Source organism: Drosophila nasuta, chromosome 2R, assembly GCF_023558535.2.
Source record: "Drosophila nasuta strain 15112-1781.00 chromosome 2R, ASM2355853v1, whole genome shotgun sequence".
Taxonomy (NCBI): Eukaryota; Metazoa; Arthropoda; class Insecta; order Diptera; family Drosophilidae; genus Drosophila; species Drosophila nasuta.
The window spans coordinates 7437044-7458906 of record NC_083456.1 but is presented as its reverse complement, the minus strand read 5'-3'; the positions used below and the strand labels follow the sequence as shown (position 1 = coordinate 7458906).

The following is a 21863-nucleotide window of genomic DNA, read 5'->3' as shown; positions in this document are numbered from 1 at the left end:
GGTAGAAGGGTATTATAGCTTGGTGCCGGCAGGAAATGTATGTAACAGATAGAAGGAGGCATCTCCGACCCTATAAAATATATATATTCTTGATCAGCATCAATAGCTAAGACGATCTAGCCATGTCCGTCTGTCCGTCTGTGTGTCTGTCCGTCTGTCCGTATGAAACACTGGATCTCAGAGACTATAAGAGATAGAGCTATAATTGTTTTTTCGACAGCATTTGTTATGTTTGCACGCAGATCAAGTTTGTTTCAAATTTTTGCCACGTCTACTTCAAATCAAAAAAATCGAATAGCAAGCGTAATTTTAAAGCTAGAGCTGCGACAATCCGACAATCTGGTATATTGTGCCGTCTATGGAATATTTTGAATGCGTGTGTGTGCTCGACTGTGAGATACCCTCTACCCATTTTGAATAAAAGTAAACTATTGCGGTATTATTTTCAAAATATACCGAAAATACTACAAAAATACATTCAAATAAGATATTTGGTATATCGATATAGTACCAAATCCAAAATATAATACCCTTCTACCCTATAAGTAGCGGGTATACAAAGAATAAAACATTGCTGAGGGTGTAAGCACATGCATAACACGAAATTCAGTGCTAATATGTCAGCTACTTTGTAGTTGTAAATGTTACTTATACGCACCGTGCTCACTTGGGTACTTATAATAACGGCTACACTTGTAACTAACGTGCCACCGTTTTAATTGACTTTTTCAGCCAGTCATTTATTCAAAATGATGCTGCCTTTCACTCGTCAACTTTTTTTTAGTTATTCATTTCATTTTCAAGGTAGGCTACTCAAATTATGTGCGAACATTATAGTATGTATAGAAAGCATATTCCGGAGCTGTGGTGTAATGATATCTTTGATCTTTGAAACCATAGATTATGAATATAATTTTCTAAGGATATAGGATAAATACCGACCTAAAATTCGAATGAATTTGTAAATAAAATTTCAAATGAACAACAACCTTTACGTGGCGTTTTCGTTATTCCTACCCATAGATCTTTCGTGCTGGGTATGAACATAACCAAGGAAAATGAAATCTTTTAAATAATCTTTGTGTTTGTATAACATGAAAAAGTAGACTCAAGATAAGAGAATCATTAAGGCTTGACAGTAACTGGCGCCTTAAAAAAAATGTCTTTCACGGTCTGGCCAAAGCTCTTTGAAATCCTCAGATGAATCACAAAACAAGAGAAAGTGCAATCAGATTAACAGATTTATGTGGCAGACTGTAGGCCACGGAGCCCCCACAAAGAGTCTCGAGCCAGTTCCGGTCTGGTACATTTTGTTAGAGCCAGTTAGTTGGCTTATTTATAGCCTCGCCTTACAGTAGGTACTCGTACTCACCGTATAGAATATCTCATTGAGGTGGTAATTGTAAGCGTTGCGCACATAAGTGCGTATAATTTTATCCCGTCTTTCGCCCTCGAATCCATTTTGTATATCGTGAGCGCTGAATCGCCAAATCGATTCACCAGTGACAACGCCAAAGAGTACATCGTAGTGTCCGCCCATGTTTGCCGTTGATGCCGAACCTCCAAAGTAGCCAGAGCTGCTACTGAACGCTGACCCAGAACCAGAGCCACCGCCATTGCCACCGGCTGACTGGGAGCCATCTGATGAACGCTTTGAGTTGCGCGTCATTAAATCATCGATATCGAGATTGGAATGTCCGGGTCGTATGACAACGCCATCAACCTAAATTGAAATTGAGAGCCAGAAGCAAAAGGGGAAAAATAAAGATAAAGTAAGAGTGAGACCAAAAGAACTTCGATATAAAGCGTTCAATTGTTATGCTAAAGAAAAAAAAATAAGAATGAAGTAACTTGAAGTACCACATTTAAAGGACAGCACAAAAGCAACTGAAGTAAGAAATAAAGCCCGCTGAAGCGTATGGCAAAAAGATGAACCAAAAAGATGGACAAATGAAAATCGGCGTGAAAAACAGTAAAGCTTAAGCACAAAAGCAAGATAGTCGAAACTAAATGAGAAACAAGCCGAAATTACACTCGAACCTTTGACCATTGTAAGTCATGAATGAACTCGTAATGAAAGATGATGCCTAAATGAAAAACCGCAAATACGGGATATAGATAAGAATAAGAATAATCGAAAATATCTCTAGTCTATTCTCTTGTAAGCACTTGCGTCTATTTTTAACATATTCTTGAACTTTGCTCAATTTCCTTTGCTGCCATTGAAGCTTTTTATCGATTTAAGCAGAGAAATTCAACAATTTTATATTTTTATGTTGCTCACCGATGGTCCGAATGATGTAAGAAAATTTGGTGCTTGAATATCAGCTCCATAGAGATCTTCCAGTGGCACCTCTCTAAGGCAATCTACGATCTGCTCGTGATGCCTGTTCAAATCTTCGGGTATGGTACAGTTAACCTCTTTGGCCAGTTTAATGGCGAACAGGACTGGATCATCGACCAGAGCCCATGAGGAATAGGCCGATCCGGACATTAGAATGGCTCGATGAAAGAGACCGCGCACCATTGTGGGTGATGTCATCAGATAATTTATACAGGCAGCGCCTGTTCCATGTCCCGCCAGGGTCACAACATTTGGATCGCCACCAAACTTTTGAATGTTCTGCTGTATCCAATGCAGTGCTGCCATCTGATCCATCAGACCATAATTAGCCACACGTGCGTGGACATGTGGACTGGGATTCGCATTAAGAAATCCTGATAAAATCATAGCATATCATTATTGAATATATATCGAGGACATTTAACAATATCTTACCTAAAATGCCTAGACGATAATTAAGCGTAACTACAACCACTTCCCCATAGCTGGCAAGCACAGAGCCATCGTATGGATTGCCGCTGCTCCACTCAAAAGATTCTCCGTGTATGAAGACAATGACGGGTAATTTCTTCTCATTAGCGCCTGCTGTGAATAAATCAAAATAAAATATTATATTTTTAAAGGGTATCGAAATGTATATTATTATACCCGCTACCCATAGGGTAGAAGGGTATTATAACTTTGTGCCGGCAGGAAATGTATGTAACAGGTAGAAGGAGGCATCTCCGACCCTATAAAGTATATATATTCTTGATCAGCGTCAACAGCCGAGACGATATAGCCATGTCCGTCTGTCCGTCTGTCCGTCTGTCCGTCTGTGTGTCTGTCCGTCCGTCCGTATGAACACCTAGATCTCAGAGACTATAAGAGATAGAGCTATAGTTTTTTTTCGACAACATTTGTTATGTTTGCACGCAGATCAAGTTTGTTTCAAATTTTTGCCACGCCCACTTCCGCCCCCGCAAAACAAAAAAATCGAAAAACAAGCGTAATTTTAAAGCTAGAGTTCCGAATTTTGGTATATATAATAACTACTATAGTAGTTATGATTTCTGAAAATTTGGTTGCGATCAGATAAAAATTGTCGAAGTTATAAAAGAAATATTTTTGTATGGGCAAAAACGCCTACTTACTAGGGGTCTTAGTTGCTTTGGCTGACAATCTGGTATATTGTGCCGTCTATGGTATATTTTGAATGCGGTACTATGTCGATATACCAAATATACCATTTGGTATATTTTTAGTATTTTTGCAGTATATTCGGTATATTTTGAGAAAATACAGCAAATTATATTTATTTTATTCAAAATGGGTAGCGGGTATCTCACAGTCGAGTACACTCGACTGTAGCTTTCTTACTTGTTTTATATTATGATAAGGAGACAAATAATTGTTTTGTTTTGTGCATCGAAATTTTTGGATATATTTAATTACATTATTTATAATATGAGAGCATAGAGCAATCGGGCTTTCTCAACTTCAACAACATATATTCGCTATATATATTCGCTATATATATTCGCTATATATATTCGCATTTTTTAAGGAATTCATTTAATATATATTTATGCTGTCTGACTGTTAAATACATACATATATGTATTTACTTTTGGCATTAAGCTTTTAATCCCTTCTATGTAGTGCGTTGAGATAATTAGAAAACATTTGCATTTAAATAATTCAGCATGTAGTAAGCAAGTGTTTCGAAGCAGTAATGTTGTTAAATCGATCACGATAAATTAACTTATTAAGTACAATTCTCTCTCACGAGAATTATGTTCGACAACTGTCGCAAAATATGTTTAAAATGAATCTTTATCATAAAGTGCCAAATCATCATTTGCGCACTCTCTTTCAGAACTCTGTACATAGTATATAAATTTAGTTTGGATTGTTGACTTTTATTATTCTCTTTCATTCTGTTCCGCTATTTCCATTTCCTCTGAATCTATCGTATACGTTCAGAGGCTTAAGATAAGTGTACCTAAATGTGAGTGTATATAAAATCGCTTCGTTTTAAGCATAAAATATTGGGATTATGCGTCACATGATATACACCGAAATCCTTTTTGTCTGTGTGCCTTAAAAATTCTGAACAACATTAAATTTCGCAATTTTATGTTAATTTAAGTTAAGAGGTAACACCACTGTAGAATTTTCAAGAAATCGATTTTTGTTTGCGTAGAAAATAGTTTAACTATTATAACATAGAACACTGGAAAACAAAATTGGGCACGAATACATTTTTTGTATACTCATTTCAGCGCAACATGTGATGTAATGGCATATCATAATATTTTTGTTGGAAATTTGACCATATACTTAGTTCGCGAATACACACGAACTCAACGATAAAAATCAATGTTTTTAAAAATCCCTACGCCATTCTCTAGATATTCTAATATCTTGATTTTCCCTCGCAAATTTACAGCACTAGTGCTATCACACGTCTCAATTCGGTGACCATATCACTGCCATTTTGTTTTTCATTTTCTCTCATTTACCCCTATACCTTCTGGACTAAAAAAAATGTTAAGAATCTGCATTCCTTAATTATATCAACATAACTAAATCAGAAAGATTTTCATTAAATAAATATTTCGTATAACTTAGTGCTATGAATATTAAAAAAACAAATAAATGAATTATGAATAAATGAATTATGAATGCGTGATTCTTTTCAAATAGCTTCAGTCTCTTGCTTACCATTGACTGGTGAAAATATGTTTAGATACAAACAATCCTCCGATTGATTCTCAAGAAATGGTAATAATCTTTTCAAGTATTCTAAGCGGCCTTTTGGCATCTTCTCCAAGGCGGCTGTCTCGTTTTGTATATTGGGTAAACGCTGCGGACAAACAGGACTGTAGGTGTCCGAGATGCGTATCCCTTCCCAAGGCGCTGGTGCGCGTGTTGGGCTAAAACTATATGAAGAGGTTAATAAATGAAAAAGAACCAAGTCGAAAGAGTACCCACCGATTTTGCTTGGTTGGCGGCGTTGCATAGGGCACACCGAGGAACACTTCCACCGAACGCAAAAATCGAAAGTTATCCAATGGCAAAATGAGACCATGTAAGCGTCCATATCGCGTTTGCACAATACGATGCCCCAGCCGAGCACCTGAATATAAGTCTTTTGTCGATGCATTCGCAATGCCAAGCCAGCCCAATAGGCAGGCCCATAGAAGCACTCGCAGCTTGAGCTGATGGCGACATCGCCACATGGTCAGCAAGTTCTCTCTCTCCTTCTGACGTCGAGTGCACAAATACTTCAAGATTGTCTGTTGCTGCTGAATCTACGACTTCGTTGAATAGACTATCTATAGTCCAATGTTGTGATGGCTTCCATGTGCAGAGCAACCATCCTCCAGGTGTTTTGTATTTAACTGAAAATATTAAATTGCATTAAATGCATTGCATTCGAAATTCAAAGGCTCTACAGTTATACCGGCACTCACTAGTCTCATGAGTATTTTAAAATGAAAGAATTGCAATATTAATTAAAATAAACTACAGTCGACTGTACTCGATTACCATTATGAATAAAAACTAAACAGTGCGGTATTATTCTTAGAACATACCAAATTAATATGCCGTATTAATACTAAAATGTACCAAAGACCAAATTTGGTATATCAATAAAGTATTAAATTCAAAATACACTATAGAGTAAAAAGTATACCAGATTGTTAGTAATTAGGCTTTTTTATACACAAAATAATTTCTTAAATAACTTTTGCATAAAAAATTTCGCAACCAAATTTTGAGTATGTATTGTATGTACTATAATTTAGGAATCAAAATTACTCATGTTAGTCAATTTTTTTTCAATTTACTGGGTTGGGAACGTGGCAAAAATGTGAAACTTCCAAACTTCCGCCTTAAAGCTCTTTGCAATAGTATTATTCATATTTTTTTATAATTGTAGCTTATCATCTTAACATTTTTGAAAGTGAGTTTTTATACCCGCTACCCATAGGGTAGAAGGGTATTATAACTTTGTGCCGACAGGTAATGTATGTAACAGGTAGAAGGAGGCATCTCCGACCCTATAAAGTATATATTCTTGATCAGCGTCTGTCTGTCTGTCCGCCTGTTCGTATGAAACACTGGGTCTCAGAGACTATAAGAGATAGAGCTATAAATTTTCGACGGCATTTGTTATGTTTGCACGCAGAACAAGTTTATTTCAAATTTTTGCCACGCCCACTTCCGCCCCCGCAAATCAAAAAAATCGAATAACAAGCGCAATTTTAAAGCTAAAGCTGCGAATTTATATATACATATATATATATATATATATACAATAATTACTATAGTAGTTATGATTCCTGAAAATGTGGTTGCGATCAGATAAAAATTGTGGAAGTTATTAAAGAAATACTTTTGTATGGGCAAAAACGCCTACTTACTAGGGGTCTGAGTTGCTTTGTCCGACAATCTAGCACATTGTGCCGTCTATGGTATATTTTGAATGGTGTACTATATCGATATACCAAACATACCATTTGGTACATTCTTAGTATTTTTAGTATATTTGCAGTATATTCGGTATATTTTGAGAATAATACCGCAAAATATATTGCTTTTAATTAAATTGGGTAGCGGGTATCTCACAGTCGAGTACACTCGACTGTAGCTTTCTTACTTTTTCAACATAAACTCGCGTCAAAACACATACATATATACTTTATTTATCGGGCATAGGCTATCGAGCTCTCTAAATGAGCACAGTAAAATCTCTCATGGTTGAACAAGCACTGTTTAGTAACTCTCGGATCTTTTAAGGGAAGTGAACGCCCCCGAGAGACGAAACTAAACAAAATGTCATAAGCAAAAAGTTTGCTATGAAGTGTATTCGTCAAGAAGTTTTCACTGTAATAAGAAGTATAAATCGACTGTCGAGAGCAATGGTAAGGCATTCTGAATTGTGAGCTCAGTGAAGACTTTTGACATTATGATTATTCGCATAATCCTTGTAAATTTGGTGATTCCGTTTGTTATCTTATTATGCAATGGGTACTGTTTTTTTGAGTGCCCTTTTGATAAAAAGTGTCTTAGACTTAGTGCAATGTGTAATGGAACAAAAGAGTGTTCTTTTGGCGAGGATGAGTTACATGTTAATTGCAAATATCCCATAACTACCCGTCGTTCAACTTTCTACTGTGCAAACGGAGTGCCTATCGATAAATCTCAAATGTGCAATAAAAAAATTGATTGTCTCGATAAATCTGACGAGTCGCCTGCGATCTGTAAGCAGGAGTATGAAATACAGCTTAACCTCCGAATTGAAAATTCGACCTGTAAAAAGTACGTAATAATTATATTTAAATTCAATTCAGCAGCGATAACAAAAACAAAAACCATTTTTCTTAAACACTAAAGAAAATAATACTTACTAAAATTAAAATGAGCACATAACTGATTTTCAGAAATATATATTCAAAAGTGTAAAAAAGTAAAGTAAGAACAAAATAAATATTACAAATTTAAGTCATCGAAAGATGTAGAGAAATAAACAGCTCTAAATCACGGCTATATATGGTAGTTTAGAAATTTATGAAGCCATCACTTTTGGTTCACAAAAATTATGATTGATCATTGAATAATAAAAATAAATAAATTTCAATTTAGTTTGGAAGAATCTGTGTTACAAAGAAAATTCAATTTCCATCAATTTCTCTTCATCTGTGAATTTTGTCAGTGTTTTTAAAAACTCTGACGATTTTACAAACACTTTGCTTAAAAGCTACACTAAAACATAAATGTTATTTAAAAAGCTCTATTATTTCCATAAAATGTGTTTGATTTGTGATTAAATGAAATTTACATGTAATTACTTCAATCTGTTTTTCAATGTCCCCATAAACTCTTAGAGAAAATAATTTTTTTAAATAGAGTATTCCGTAATGAAATAAATTACAAAATCATTCATCATGAATAAGAGAGAATTCTTATTGAGTTGTTAACGATAATCATATCTAATGCTGAGACTGACAATTTTCAATAAAAAAATTATAATCACATTTGCTTGAGTAAGAGATAAAAGGATCAAAGAAATATGAGTAATTTTATTTCTGGACATTCCACATCTTGACTCATCATAAACAAATCTTAAAATGAATTCGAAAAAATATTTGTTGTTTATTTCTGTCTGCTCTATACAATCGCAATTAATTTCGTTGCGTTTCTTCAACTTTTGAATGAATGAATGCCTGTTTTTATCACATACTGCCTAATCTAATGGCTCGCCCTTGCGGTCCCTTGTGCTAATTGAGCGAGAGCAATACATCGTATAACACTTCCTGTAGATAGTTGACTTTTATTTTTCTCTATCATTATTTTCGGCTGTTTCCATTCTCTTTGACGTTATGTGTATCGTATTGGGTTCAGAGACAGACTGGTTATATATAAATCGAAATTTCAAAACATTTTTAAAATATTGTGCTTTTGTATGCTGGGAAAGGCCACATTTCTTTGCTTTGGTTAACAATCTGGTATATTTTGTATTCCATTTTATATTTTTAACGTAAAACTATATCGAGATACCAAATATAGCCTTTATGATATTTTTGTATTTTTGAATATTTGTAGAATATGGAATTATTTAAAATTCACATTTATTCCTTTTAGTAATTTATTCTTATTTAAATAAAATAGGCACAATCAATAGTAATAATATTCAAAGTCAAATAAAGTAGGCAATTCTATGGTAATGCAATTGAAAATTTTAATTTATTTAATTTTTATTAAATTAATCAATTCTAGTTAAATTTAAAATTAATGTATTTATAGACCTCAGCTGGCATGTCAAGCTTCAACCGAAGAAGATTGTATTTCCGCGGATAAAATATGTGATGACAAGTTCGATTGTCCGAATGGCCGGGATGAATCTATAGAGATGTGCATGCAAGTACTTCGGCATCCCTATTTCCAGTGTGGCAATGGAAAGATCATCTATAATAGTAGTCAACTGTGCGACAACAAATATGATTGCCTCGATGGCTCTGATGAGTTGGAAACTCATTGTCAATATAACGAAAAATGGGAACGGAAGCAGCCAGTTACATGTGAAGAGCCTAAGAGAAATAATATAAAATTTACGAGCAACACAACAATGTATGCTGAGAAGGAAAATAATGAAACGCATTATTTTGTCTATGCAGGCGGTGTAGTTCAATTTGAGTGCTACGATTCTAAGGAAGACTTCAAGGGCAAAAAGTGGAATGTGTGCAAGATTGATGAAAATGGAAATGGAAAATGGTTGAATGATTTACCAGAGTGTGTGGACAATCGTAATAAGAACCAAAACACAAATGGAGATTGGGGCTGCAGATTAGATACTTATGATCATTATTCAGAAAATTTGCGCATTTGGAACTGTTCAAACGACGGCGAAAATTGCGTAGAGAAGATAAAACCACCTTTAACTAACGCGAATGTAAAGTTCAACTGTTCGAAGAACTTAATGTTGTTCCCGGAAGGTCTACGGGAAAAAATGTATCGTTGTCGAGACAAAGAATGGAAACTCAACTCTAAGGAACTTCCACCCAAACCCAGATGCGGCAGTGTGTACTTTTTAATAGAATTTTTAACACCATCTTACAAAATTAATATTTATCAATTTGTTTTTTTATCTTTTATCTAGAAATGTGCAGTACAAGTGAATTGTATTGCTTGGACTCGATGGAACCAAAATGCAAGAAACGGGACGGAACAACTACGAAATGCGACCAGGCACCCAGTTGGGAACCAGAAACCACAGTTACTTATGATTGTTTTCCTGAATACAAAGAAAGTAATTCGAAGTTTACCTCGAAGTGCCTTAACAACGGAAATTGGAATCATTCTGGTAATAGAGATGAATATTGCTCTATAAAATGTGGAGTAAATGATCAGGAAGCGTTACTGGCGCTAAATGCCCCAGAAACGGAACCACACCTTTCACCATGGTCAGTTGCTATTTATGACAACAACAATACGCAGCAGTTCCAATACTCCTGTGGTGGTGTCCTAATACGACATAATTTCGTATTGACTGCTGCTCATTGCGTTAGTGATGAAAAAAACAACTTTGGAACTAACCGAATTCGTGTGATGCCAGCCCAAAAAGTCAATGTATCCGTCATTGATAGCCACAATGATTGTCGAAAGGCCAATGAAACCAATAAAGACGAGGCTGATAAACACAGTGAGTGTTGGATAGTTCAGCAGATATTTATTAATCCGTAAGTTCCATTCTGTCAATCATATTCGCAGCTGTTGTAAAATCTTTTACTTTTTAGCATATATGATCCGACACGGTATACATCCGATTCGGCTCTTTTGCATCTGCAAGCAAACCCATTTTTGCCATTCAGAATAGTTTGCATACCGGGAATCCACTTTGATTGGGAGAAAGGTTATACAAATCGCAATGGCTCAGTTTTTGCGTGGGATTCGGGAAAAAGAAAGTCAGATAAAAAGCTAAATTTCGTTTATGTCGATGGAATACTAAACATAGCAGATAATATCGCAAATAGTAACTTTCACATAGATGTAACCTCATATAATGTTAAAACTACACTTTGTAAAGGAGATAGTGGCTGCGGCTTTTTCGATTATTGTCCTAATGGCAAGAAAATGTGTTTATTCGGGATCATTAGTACAGGTCAAAGCATGGATATAAACGAATGCACTAGTAACGTTAAAATCAATAGCGTTGTGCATCCGAGTACAGTTGCATTTGTGAATAAATTTATAAAGGCAATTTCTAATAAATGTCCCAAATAATCCATCCAAATTGATAACCATCACTTATATAAATTTCATCAAAAAAATACAAATATTTTGGTAATGAAATAAAATTCGTTGCGTTGCCTATAATACTTTGACTTCTTAGATTTAGTATAACATTTCTTAGATTTAGTATAACATATGCGCAGATTGCTCAATATGCTGGAAAGATTACAAAAAGTGCGTGTCAAGTCGAAGTTAAATTCACAATTGAAATCGGATCGCAAGGAACCGATAAAAAAGATAAGAAATATTTTAAAACGACAAGCGAAACAACAAAGCGTTCTACAATAAGGTGATCTGGCAAAATCTATAGCATGTGCCGAGCGTGTGCGAGGGTCACGAGCAGTCCCCAATAAGAGGACAAGTGCAATTGGATATGGCATCCGATGTCGATTCCTTGGCCGGTGTACTAGAGATACAGCGATTTGTAAGCGACGTGTTCACTGCGATGAATGTGCCACTTAAGGCAGCGAGATGGCATTATTAATCGTCGCCGATTATATTGGAGAGCGAAGCATGGGAATTTATCGTCTGCCTGCGATTGCCAACGATCTCCTCAATTTGCGAGTCGATCCACGAATGAGGCCGAAAGTGTTTTGTGAGTGCAAGGCATTGGCCCTGGTGGATGGGCCAATTTCTGCATGGATTTGGCCATGATCAAGACAAGGGAGCAGACCATTAGCGTGTGGCTAATCGATGCTCCAAGAACATTGGCATGGCTTCGTGGTACGCCTGCCAGGCATTGTCGCAACATTTGCTCGGCGTCTGCATGGCAAGTGGGCTGTCCGATTTGGTGGCCAGCGGAGGCAAGGAGCCGCTACTTGGCGATATCCTGTGTAGCGGCAACAGGCACACAGCAACAGTTCATCATGAATGTGGGCATGCCGGGCTACACGATTGAACAACTGGAGCTCGATTACTGCAATGGTTATATGCGGCTGCATCTGGCCTTGGATTGCAATGGGCTGTCGACTAGCAATGTGGCAGATGCTTTGCAGGCTCAACGCTTGCTTCCATTTGCGCCCGAGTACAAGGGATTTGGTTTGGCCGCCATGGTTGAAACACTTTGCGGAGTGATGGCAGGAGCACGCTATGCCTCACAGCTGGTGGGACGTCAGGGTTTGTTTGGGACGGATCAAGATGTGGCGGATCTGGGTCAGGTGTACATTGCCATTGATCCAATGCGCTTTTGCGTATCCTTTGAGGAGCGACTGAGCGATTTCCAGCAGCTGTTGCGAGATGCTTTGCCCTGGGACGCCAATCAGACGCCATTGATTCCTGGTGACAAGGAGAGTCTGCATATGCAGATGGTTAACGATCAGGATGGCCTAACTTTATCACCCTGCACTCTCTATGTCCTGCAGGAGTTGAGCGTGCGCTTCAGCATAAAACCTCTTGTGGTTCGGTAATAGGGAAAATTGTGTATGCCACGCGAAGTTACGGAAACCTCTATTATATTTTCATTCATGCTAATAAAGTAAAGATACAGTTTTTTTTCTTCTTTTAAATAATTTAAAGTGCCTGAAAAAATTGAGTATACTCCATTTTAAAATACCAGCTACTCGTTTCCAATGAAAACATATTCTAAAAATGTCACACAAAATACGAAATTATATAAATACTATATATAAAAAATATACCAAAATATTAAATAGTATTTCTTAAACAACTTCTACATACTTTTTTATTTTATCGAAACCAAATTTCCAGAAATCATGAATATTCTAAGTTTTATTATATGTACAAAAAATCATGGTTCTAGCCTAAAAATCGTGCAAAATAACAATCTTATAGTTTCTGCGATACGGACAGACAGATGGACAAATGGACGCTGATCCAGAATATATACTTTATAGGTACAAAGTTACATATATAAGTACCATAACTATTTATTTTATGATTTTTATAATTCTTGAAAATTTAGGTGCGATCAGAGAAACAAAAATGCCTACTGCAACAGGCTCTTAGTTATTTTGGCTATTAAACTTCTATGTTAAGTACTCTATGGTATATTTTGAATGTAGTACTATGCCAAATAAAACAAATATAGCCTTCAGTATATTGTAATATGTTTGCTGTGTATTAGGTTGGTAAATTAGTCAATTAGTAAATTAGTCGAGCACACCTCCAATCTATGAAGGGTTAATCTAAAATTTTTGTCTTGTGTCTGGGTTCAATATTGGCATGAGTTTTTCAACATTTTGTAAAATCTTTCGGCTCAAAGCCCATGTGCCACAAATTTTTTTGAAATAAAGTGTGAAAATATGTGAGCTTTTATTTGGATAATAGAAGAAGAGATGAATAATCGAAATCATTGGTAAAATGATTAATTTGATTTCGGCACAAACGCAGCTCATCAGTTCCCTCATAAACCGGGCCGGTCGATACGCTGTGTGAGTAATAAGCGAAAACTTTTTATGACAGCCGCCAACGTGTTCGGGTGAATTATGGCTTCTCCTCAAAAATAGCAGTTTCTTATTTTCTATACCGTCGATAACTGAATAGTCTCTCTCAGCAATGGCTGCTCTCCTGAGGCAACACCTGAGCTCTGGCAGTTAACATGAATCTGCAAACGTGACCGAGCGTCTGTCTAAGTGTGTGTGTGTGTGTTGTTATTGTTGTTGATGGTGTTGTTGCTGCGTAGATTTACGACATTGTAATCGCTTATTATTTGTGGCAATGACAAGTGAAAGTCGGTGGTCCGATTCACTCCCTCATATTCTCACTCACTCATTCGCACTCGCTTTCTGCCTCTCTCACTTCGAACGCATTTATCTTCATTAAATTGATTTTTTCTTTGGTTTTTTTTTGGTAGAAGCTGTGCAATTTTATATATCTATTGATTGATAAGGTCAAGTACTTCTGATTCCAACTATATCCGACATAATGATAGTATTCACTAAAGTCACTTTTATTAAAGTAGTTTTTTTTATTTAATTTGAACAAACTGAAACTTCTTTTCATTGTAATTATTTCTTAAGAAAAAAAGGAGCTATTTTTTATCGCAAGGAAAATGAGTTAAAAATGTAGTTTACTCGATAAGTACTTAATTCCAAATATACCATATAATCACTTAATAATAAAATCATTATTTATTTCAAATAAAAATTTAAATTAAAATAAAAAAAAATCAATGTTTTAAGCAAAGAAACTAAGCTATACATCTAGTTTACAAGTCAAATATTGAATTCAGAATATACGAATTATATATTATAATTCTTAATTATTTTTATTTAAAAAAAAAATACATATAATAATGGGAAAACACCATTTTTTTGGGTTAAATTATACTAAATAAAGAAGCATTTGTATATCAAGAGAAATGTGCTTAAAATATAGTTCTGTACGAAAAGCATTGAGAGATTCGACCTTTTAAAATCAGGATTGCACAAATTGATGCGTAGAACACATTTAGTCGAGGAAAGAAATCACAGATGACTGAGAAACGCACACAAAAAAAGGGACCGAAAAATTGGGTGTTGTCTAGAACAATCAGTTACGATATGTTTCAGACATTTCTCTTTGCCTTTCAATTGACAACTTAAGCTCATTTTGTTATGTTGTTCTTTCTGCTTGATTTACCTTGTTAAAATTTATATAGACGCGTATGCTATATCGCTCTCACTTCTGCTTCTGATAGGCATTGCTGACGCCAGTGCTTTTATTTTATGGCCAAACAGTGGCATCAGCAGTTGTTGTTGTTGTTGTTGCTCGACGCTTTTGATAATAATCCTTGGCTATGACTGTTGTTGTTGATTTTTATCAATGTCCGTCCTTTGTCAGTGGCCTTGGCAGAAGCAGTAAAAAATCCTTTTCTTTTAAACGAACGTATTCCTTATGTTGGCATTTTCATTTGTTTTTTTCTTTTTTTTTATTTTTCACTTTTTTTTTTGCTGGTTTAGCTAAGCTCTCAATCACACGTTCACAAACACAATTGCTCACATAAATTTGGAAACCGTTTTGAAGGAATTTAGCATTGATTGTACTACCAGGCTTTTGTTGCTAATTTCTTCGTTGGCATTTGCAGACACAATTAACTTTAACATACGATTAAATTGGCACTTTGATAAGTGTTGTGATTATGTATTTGGTTTTTTTTTGTTTATCCATTTATGATTGAAATCTGATTAATATTTTTTGTTTTTTTATTCAGTATTTGCTATTGCTCTGAGCTTGGCTTTCATTTCGTTATACAAAGATCAGCACAAGATAAATATTTATTTATTATTTATTGCACTAACAGCACGCTGGGAGAATAAAAATGCTTGACACTGAAATAATATTTACTTATACTTTGATGGGAGAATTGTGCTTCACCAAAAATAAACACTACTGATAATAAACTAATATTGACCACATGATTAAATTGTGTTTGATCAAAGTTAAGTAAATTTCAAATATTACACATAAATTAAATACTACTTCGTATAATACAAAATTATAATAATAAGAAATTAAAGATTTTCAATTAGTGGTGTTCACTGCTTTTGCTTTTTATTTCGCAGTTCTCTTCCCATTTCTCAGAGTGGCAAACACGTGCATTAAAACCTTATTCACGGTCTGGTCGGGTAGCGTGTTGGCATGTTAAATTATTCTAAGCACAGCGATTAAAATTAGAGGCGCGTAATTACAGGCTCACATACGAAATGGCATGCAATCGCATTAATTAAAACCAACGAACGTCAATGACCGTTAAGTGGAATGTAAGTTGAGTATGAACTTTCAAAATTGCCTGCATACTTTTAGGCTGCAGTGCAAAGAAATCACACACCGCAAGCCGGCTGTCGATGAAGATGATGATGATAACGATTATGATTGGACTCAAACTAAACACACACAAACACCACACTCTTTAAAAGGCAGGGAGCGTTTTTGATTTGCATACGGAGACATGCAGGCAGCTCAACACTTTTTCAATTGCTCCGTTTCTCGATTTACTTGTCGCATTGACTCTGCCTCTGCTTTATTTGCTATTTACCGCTTGGTAACTGTAATCCGCACTCGCAGACACACATACACACATACAATTAAACACATACACATACGCGCACACACATTGAACATCTGTAGCCACGTGCACAGAGGAGCTGCAACAATTCGCTTGTGTCCACGACGCACGAATGAAATCCAACGACTGAAGTTGACTTTCGGTGTTGTCCAGGCTCTTGGGCCATCGACTTCGTCGTTGGCCGCCACTCAACAGGAATACCAGCTGCTATGTGGGTTAAGTTTCATTTCCACAGAGAGCCAAAGCGACGAGAGAGCAACACTCAGAGAGAGAGAACGAGAGAGAGAGAGATAACTGTGTGTTTGAAATAGCGCACGCTTTCTTGGAAGTGGAACGTATTCTGCATGTTAAGCTTTCGCTCTTCGCTTTAATGTTCAGCTCTTTTGTTCCTCTTGCACAGCTGTTTAACCGGCGGTCTCTGTTGCTCCAAAATTAACTTCATTTTGATACTTTAGAAATGCTTATTTGTCATCAGCATTGTTAGCTACGACCTTACTAGGTCGCTTGGCAATTGGCCGTCATTGAGGCAGGTAGTGGCATAAGGAATGCTGCCATTTTTGAAATTTTAAAATAAAATTTAAAACCTCAAAATTTTCGTGACTGAATTAAATTTAAGAAATTGCCATGGATGTATTAAAAATAATATGATAAACTATATAATACTAATACTATAAAACAGTTGGACAATACTAAAATGCAGGCAATAGAATAATTGATCAAACTCAAAAAGGTAGAAAGATTAATAAATAAAATACAAGAAAATGTCCAGAATAATTTATACGATTTGATTTGTGTTGTTCTCAATTATTTCAATATTTGTTCGGCATTCTTCTCTTTGAGGATTATCATAAAGGAGTAATGTAAAATTTTACTGCTGATAAAAATTTTAATTTATGTTTATCCGGCCATTGATATCAATTATAAGATTATTTTTGTTTTATTAAATACTTTTTATACTATTAAATATTTTTCTGTTATTTTGATTTTCTTTTCAAATGTTATATTAGAATATATTATTAATTAATGTGGGTTGGTTTTAAAATATTTGTTTTGTACCTTATTTTCTATTTTTCCATTAATTTAATTATTAAAAATAACGCAAATTATTATATTTCTTTTTTAACACTACAACGTACTGCATATGTATATTTTACTAGTTTTATTTTGGTATAAATAAATGTAAAATTATAATATAATGCATATAAAATATAACATCAAAAATAACATGTGTTTTAACCAATATGATAAATTATAGATAAAGAATAAATCCAATACCGTTTGAAAGCCAAAACTAAAATAAAAAATCTGTTGATGTCTCACTACTGAAACGTATAAAAACGTTGAGGATGACATCGAATTACGCATTATGAACAATACGTATACGCCCTGCTGGCGACATTTACAACACGTTTGCGTCTTTCCCGATAAAGTAAACATCCCCAAAATTGTATTTAAAAACAAAATGCCACTATTACTGCCAATTTCTTGCACACAAGATTGGTCTAAAGAGGCGTCTGTGACTAATACAATAACATAAATCAAATTATTTTCATTTAATTTAAGGCCGAGAGGAATATCCTAAAGCCATGTGCCTTGTCTGAGGCCACAAATTGTGCGAAGGTCACACACACACACGACTAGATTCTGAGATGTGTCTGAGTGGAAAGAATTTATGAGAGTGCTCAATTTAATTTATGGGCACACAACATGCGGAAGGATTAAAACCACGAACTGTTGCAGACGAGTAGATAGGAAAAACATGTTTGTAATATTTGTAATACGTCATATAATTATTGATAAATAAAAGAATAGTATATACATTGAGAGTCAGTCTGAAAATATTTTTATTTTTATTAGGAATTGCGCACAACTTGTGGAAAAACAAGTGTTTATTTATTCTACAACTTAAACTTTTAGTTTCAACGATGCCTTTATTTGAACTACTAAACAAACAGAATTACCATATTTTTACTTCTCTATGTTGTTTGTGCTAGACGATATCATTTGCATAGTTTTAATAGTACTTTGACGTGTTGAAGGTCGCTGCTAAATGCGCAAAAAATGATTATGATAAATGTGTGGCGGGACATCTAGATGTCGCAGACTGTTTGAGCAATCCACTCAAAGGGTTGATTTATGTTGCATAAATTTGTTATACTGACAGCGAATGGAGACAAAATGGGACAGCAATCAGTGAAAGAGAAATGAAATCACAGCGCGAGTTTAACAACCAAACGGGTTTGTTACAAATTAAATTTTTAATTAATGCCATTAATAAGAACAAGCATAGGGCAGAGGCCTGATGGCGTAAATGAGGAAAATCGCGGGGGTGCCCACAAAATGTCGACATGGAAAATTTAACGCGCAATTGAAGTTTACAGCCGCAAATTTTAACTGGCCTACAGCGCCATCGCCATCGCCATCGCCTGAATCGAGGATGGTGCCAGAACAGAGCAAAACGTACGAAACTTTGCAATTTGCTACAAATTGGAAAATGTTTGCGAATGGCGGCAGACAATGCGCACTTAATGCACGGCCAGAACCACAACAGACTCAAATCACGAGTCGCACTTTAATTGTTGATTATACAATTTGTTTGTAGGCCCATAAAATATTCAACTTGAAGAGTTTACCGCGCCACACACACACACACATATACACATAAACCACAGTCAAGGAACTCGAGTTGTATTTTGTGGGAAGGCGGATCAGACGCATTTTTTTTTTATTCAGTTTTCGTATTGTTGTCATTGCCACAGAAATGTGTAATTAAGTTTGCGTGTCGCGATATTTAATTGTTTTTTAATGCTTAAAAGGCGAATTCATTTCATTTTATATTGGAATTGTGAACAGCTGCATTTCATAGGTACTCACAGCCAAGAGCCTTGGTCCTTGGGTTCAGCAGGACATGAATGCATTTTCACCAGAAGACTCCCCATGAAACTCTTCACAGCATTTCCTTTGGCCACAAATTATTTGAATTTTCCAGAGCTCTCCCTCGTATCGCATTGTATGCATGGTTACCAAATTCAATTATTATATTTGCTTTTCCGCAACTCACAGGTTTTCATAATATATATGTATAAAAAATATGGTTGAATCGCAATTTCGATCGAATTGTTGGTTAAGCCCGCAAAATGCATTTTCCGATTCACAAATTGAATTCATAAAGCGGCATTAATAATTTGCATGGCTAAACTGAGAGCGCTTAAAATATAGAAATATTTGAAGTATTAAATTTTTGATTTGACTATTTCATTTAAATTAGTGCATTTAGGAATCTAGTGCAAAAGTGTTAATTTTTGTTAAATAAAAATGTCTAGCACACATTCACGTCTGCTAAAAGACTCTGAGCGCGTTTCAAAGTTGGAAAAGTGAATTTTCTGGCAGCTTGCATACACATCGAATTGCTTAATTGATTAACTTACTATACATATTCGATTGCGCAAGTTGAATCATTTCTTTCTTAACTTTGTTCAAGCGTTTCATTTTCTCAAGAAAAAAGCAATTTTCGCACTTTGACGTTGCTATTTTTTTTTTTTGCTCTCCGTTAGTGCAATAATTATCTCTCTCTGTCTTTTCGCTTTATCTACGTACTTGCTCGCAGCGTTCGTGGGTGGTCAAAACTCTTTATATACTTGATAATAATTAAGCACCTGCTATTCAAGTTGAAACTTTAACACAATCCAGAAAAGAACAAAAATTTGTCATAAGGAACATGGAAGAGCAAAAGCCAATTGAGCGGAATATTGAAAAGCAGAAGAAAATGTATATAACTAAGAAAAAAAATGGATTTATTTTAATTAATTATTTCAGAGCTTTTACAATTGTTGAAAATATCTATTAAATGAGTTGAAATTTGAAATAAGATTTATTTTATTTCATTTACAGCAGTAGATTGATTTAATGTAGGATATTCAAATTTATTGACAATTTCCCAACTATTAATAAAAATGAGCAATAAATAAATGGAAGCAATAATGATTTACGAGTTGACAGCTGAGCATTTTTTTGCCCGCCTTGCAAAGGAGCGAAAATGCAAAGAAAGTATAGTATATAGATACTCACACACATTTGCATATATATTTGCCGATGGACTTACAGACATGTGTAATATCTATGGCCATAGAGAAGAATTGCGGCATTCTCGTATATTGTGTATGCAAATGGAGGCAAGTCCAAGGCGAATGGCGACAAACAGTTGCTCTAAGCAAGAAGTTGGGCAACAGGGAGAATCGACGAGCACAAAATATGTAAAGAGTTTTGCCAGTGAAATGTGACCAAAACTGGCAGCGAATTCGACTCGCAATGCTTCGTCTCAACTGCCGTTTCCGTTGTACGATTTACTCTGGGCTCCTTTCCTCCTCGTCTGCGTTTGCCTCTCATCTCCTCTCCTCTCTTCTCCAGCACACGGCTTATTGGCGCACTTTGCTTCTTTTACGGTTGCATGAATTTTTGAGCAGCTCCACTTCCGGTTATAGTAGCCGGAAATTGCAACAGAAATACTTCGTACATAAACACACACACACTCACACACACGCTGCACTAACACAACGACATTGCGGCATATGTATGGCATTTGTATGCAAATTTTCAGTTGATGATTTTGCATATGTTTGTACTTTGGGATACCACGGTGCGTATGCGCTATGCGCTTATGTCCTATGCGTTGCCAAAGGCGCTCACATGCATTGCCAACTTTTCAGCTCAGTTCAGTTCAGTTCAGTTCAGGTTTTGAGCTCGGCATTCTTTCAGGCATTCTGCCAGGCCGTCGTCATATTGACGTTGTTCGTGTTTATGGGACACATAAAAATGGCAAATTTGTGACTCGCGTTCGTCCTTCAGGTAAAGTAACTTTTGCATAAACGTATTTTAGCTGAAATGCTGCGAAAATGTTTGAAATCTAAGTGATTTGAATTTAGCATACCCGGCAGCAAGGGATTATGAATGGTGTGACACAAATTGAGCTGCTAATTAAACTGTGCTCACTTTGGACAGCCTCGACCATCATCAAGTTAACCGCGTTTAGGCGACAATAGACTTAAGCGCCGTCGACAATGGAGTACAATGCACAAAAGAAATTGATATAATTTAAAGTCTGAAATGATGACAAAAAGCAAAAAAAAGAAAACGAAAGCGAAAGCGAAAAGGCAGAGAAGAAGGCTAATAAGTGTCTGCTGTTTGCCACAAGAGAGCGCCAAAGAACACGAAGCAGAACAGACAACAAAAGTAATTGAGAAAGAAGAGAAAAGCAACACAAAAAAAAAGAAAAACGAAGTGGGGGCATCGATATATATGTCGCCGTTGCGTCGTCAGCATAAAAGTTTTATTAAATGATTAAGCTAAAGCGGCAGTCGACAGGCAGCCTGAAAGTAGGCAACGATATTTGTCAAAATTTTACTGTGCCGCGTTGCGTATACGACGCGTTACACATTGGCCGTGGAACTTTTGAATTTTTGATAGCCTTGCCCTTGGTGTCCTTCTCCGCGGCTTATTAAATATAATACTTACTACCATAGAACGCCTTTCATTTCGGCCGCGTCTCGAAAATGGCAATGGCCAAAGACGAGGCGACACTCATGAATTATTCAGTGCGTGGTCCCTGATCCCTGTACAGTTTCTTTTGTCTTTGTGGCCATCAACAGTCGTCTGACCTGACTTCGCCTACATTTTCGCTTCTTCCTTTTTTCTTTGTATTTGTGTTGCTGTTAATTTCCATGTAAAAAATGCATT

The 21863-nt window shown here is 35.8% G+C and overlaps 3 protein-coding genes across 11 annotated transcripts in view; 2 read left to right on the top strand and 1 right to left on the bottom strand.

Annotated features, from left to right (window-relative positions):
- Window positions 1-16249, bottom strand: part of LOC132785051 (neuroligin-1) — a 76870-nt gene extending 60621 nt beyond the window's left edge. For 2 of the 9 annotated variants that reach the window (XM_060791014.1, XM_060791023.1), the window contains exons 1-7: window positions 16101-16243; window positions 14705-15369; window positions 5321-5730; window positions 5051-5268; window positions 2780-2929; window positions 2285-2718; window positions 1373-1723 (exon numbers count right to left, since the gene is read on the bottom strand). In XM_060791014.1, coding sequence (XP_060646997.1) covers window positions 1373-1723; window positions 2285-2718; window positions 2780-2929; window positions 5051-5268; window positions 5321-5568 — 1401 coding nt within the window. In that variant the 5' untranslated portion in view covers window positions 5569-5730; window positions 14705-15369; window positions 16101-16243. Of the gene's footprint in view, window positions 1-1372; window positions 1724-2284; window positions 2719-2779; window positions 2930-5050; window positions 5269-5320; window positions 5731-14704; window positions 15370-16100 lie in introns of all 9 variants that reach the window. The other 7 variants (XM_060791016.1, XM_060791019.1, XM_060791021.1 and 4 more) reach the window with 7 other exon arrangements.
- Window positions 7285-11132, top strand: LOC132785053 (modular serine protease-like). Its single transcript, XM_060791024.1, has 4 exons — window positions 7285-7654; window positions 9140-9912; window positions 9993-10572; window positions 10630-11132. The coding sequence occupies exons 1-4, from the start codon at window positions 7302-7304 to the stop codon at window positions 11114-11116; spliced, it is 2193 nt and encodes a 730-aa protein (XP_060647007.1). The 5' UTR covers window positions 7285-7301; the 3' UTR covers window positions 11117-11132.
- LOC132784007 (uncharacterized) lies at window positions 11764-12531 on the top strand. The gene has a single exon (XM_060789353.1). The coding sequence runs from the start codon at window positions 11764-11766 to the stop codon at window positions 12529-12531; it is 768 nt and encodes a 255-aa protein (XP_060645336.1).
- Window positions 16250-21863: the final 5614 nt, after the last annotated feature.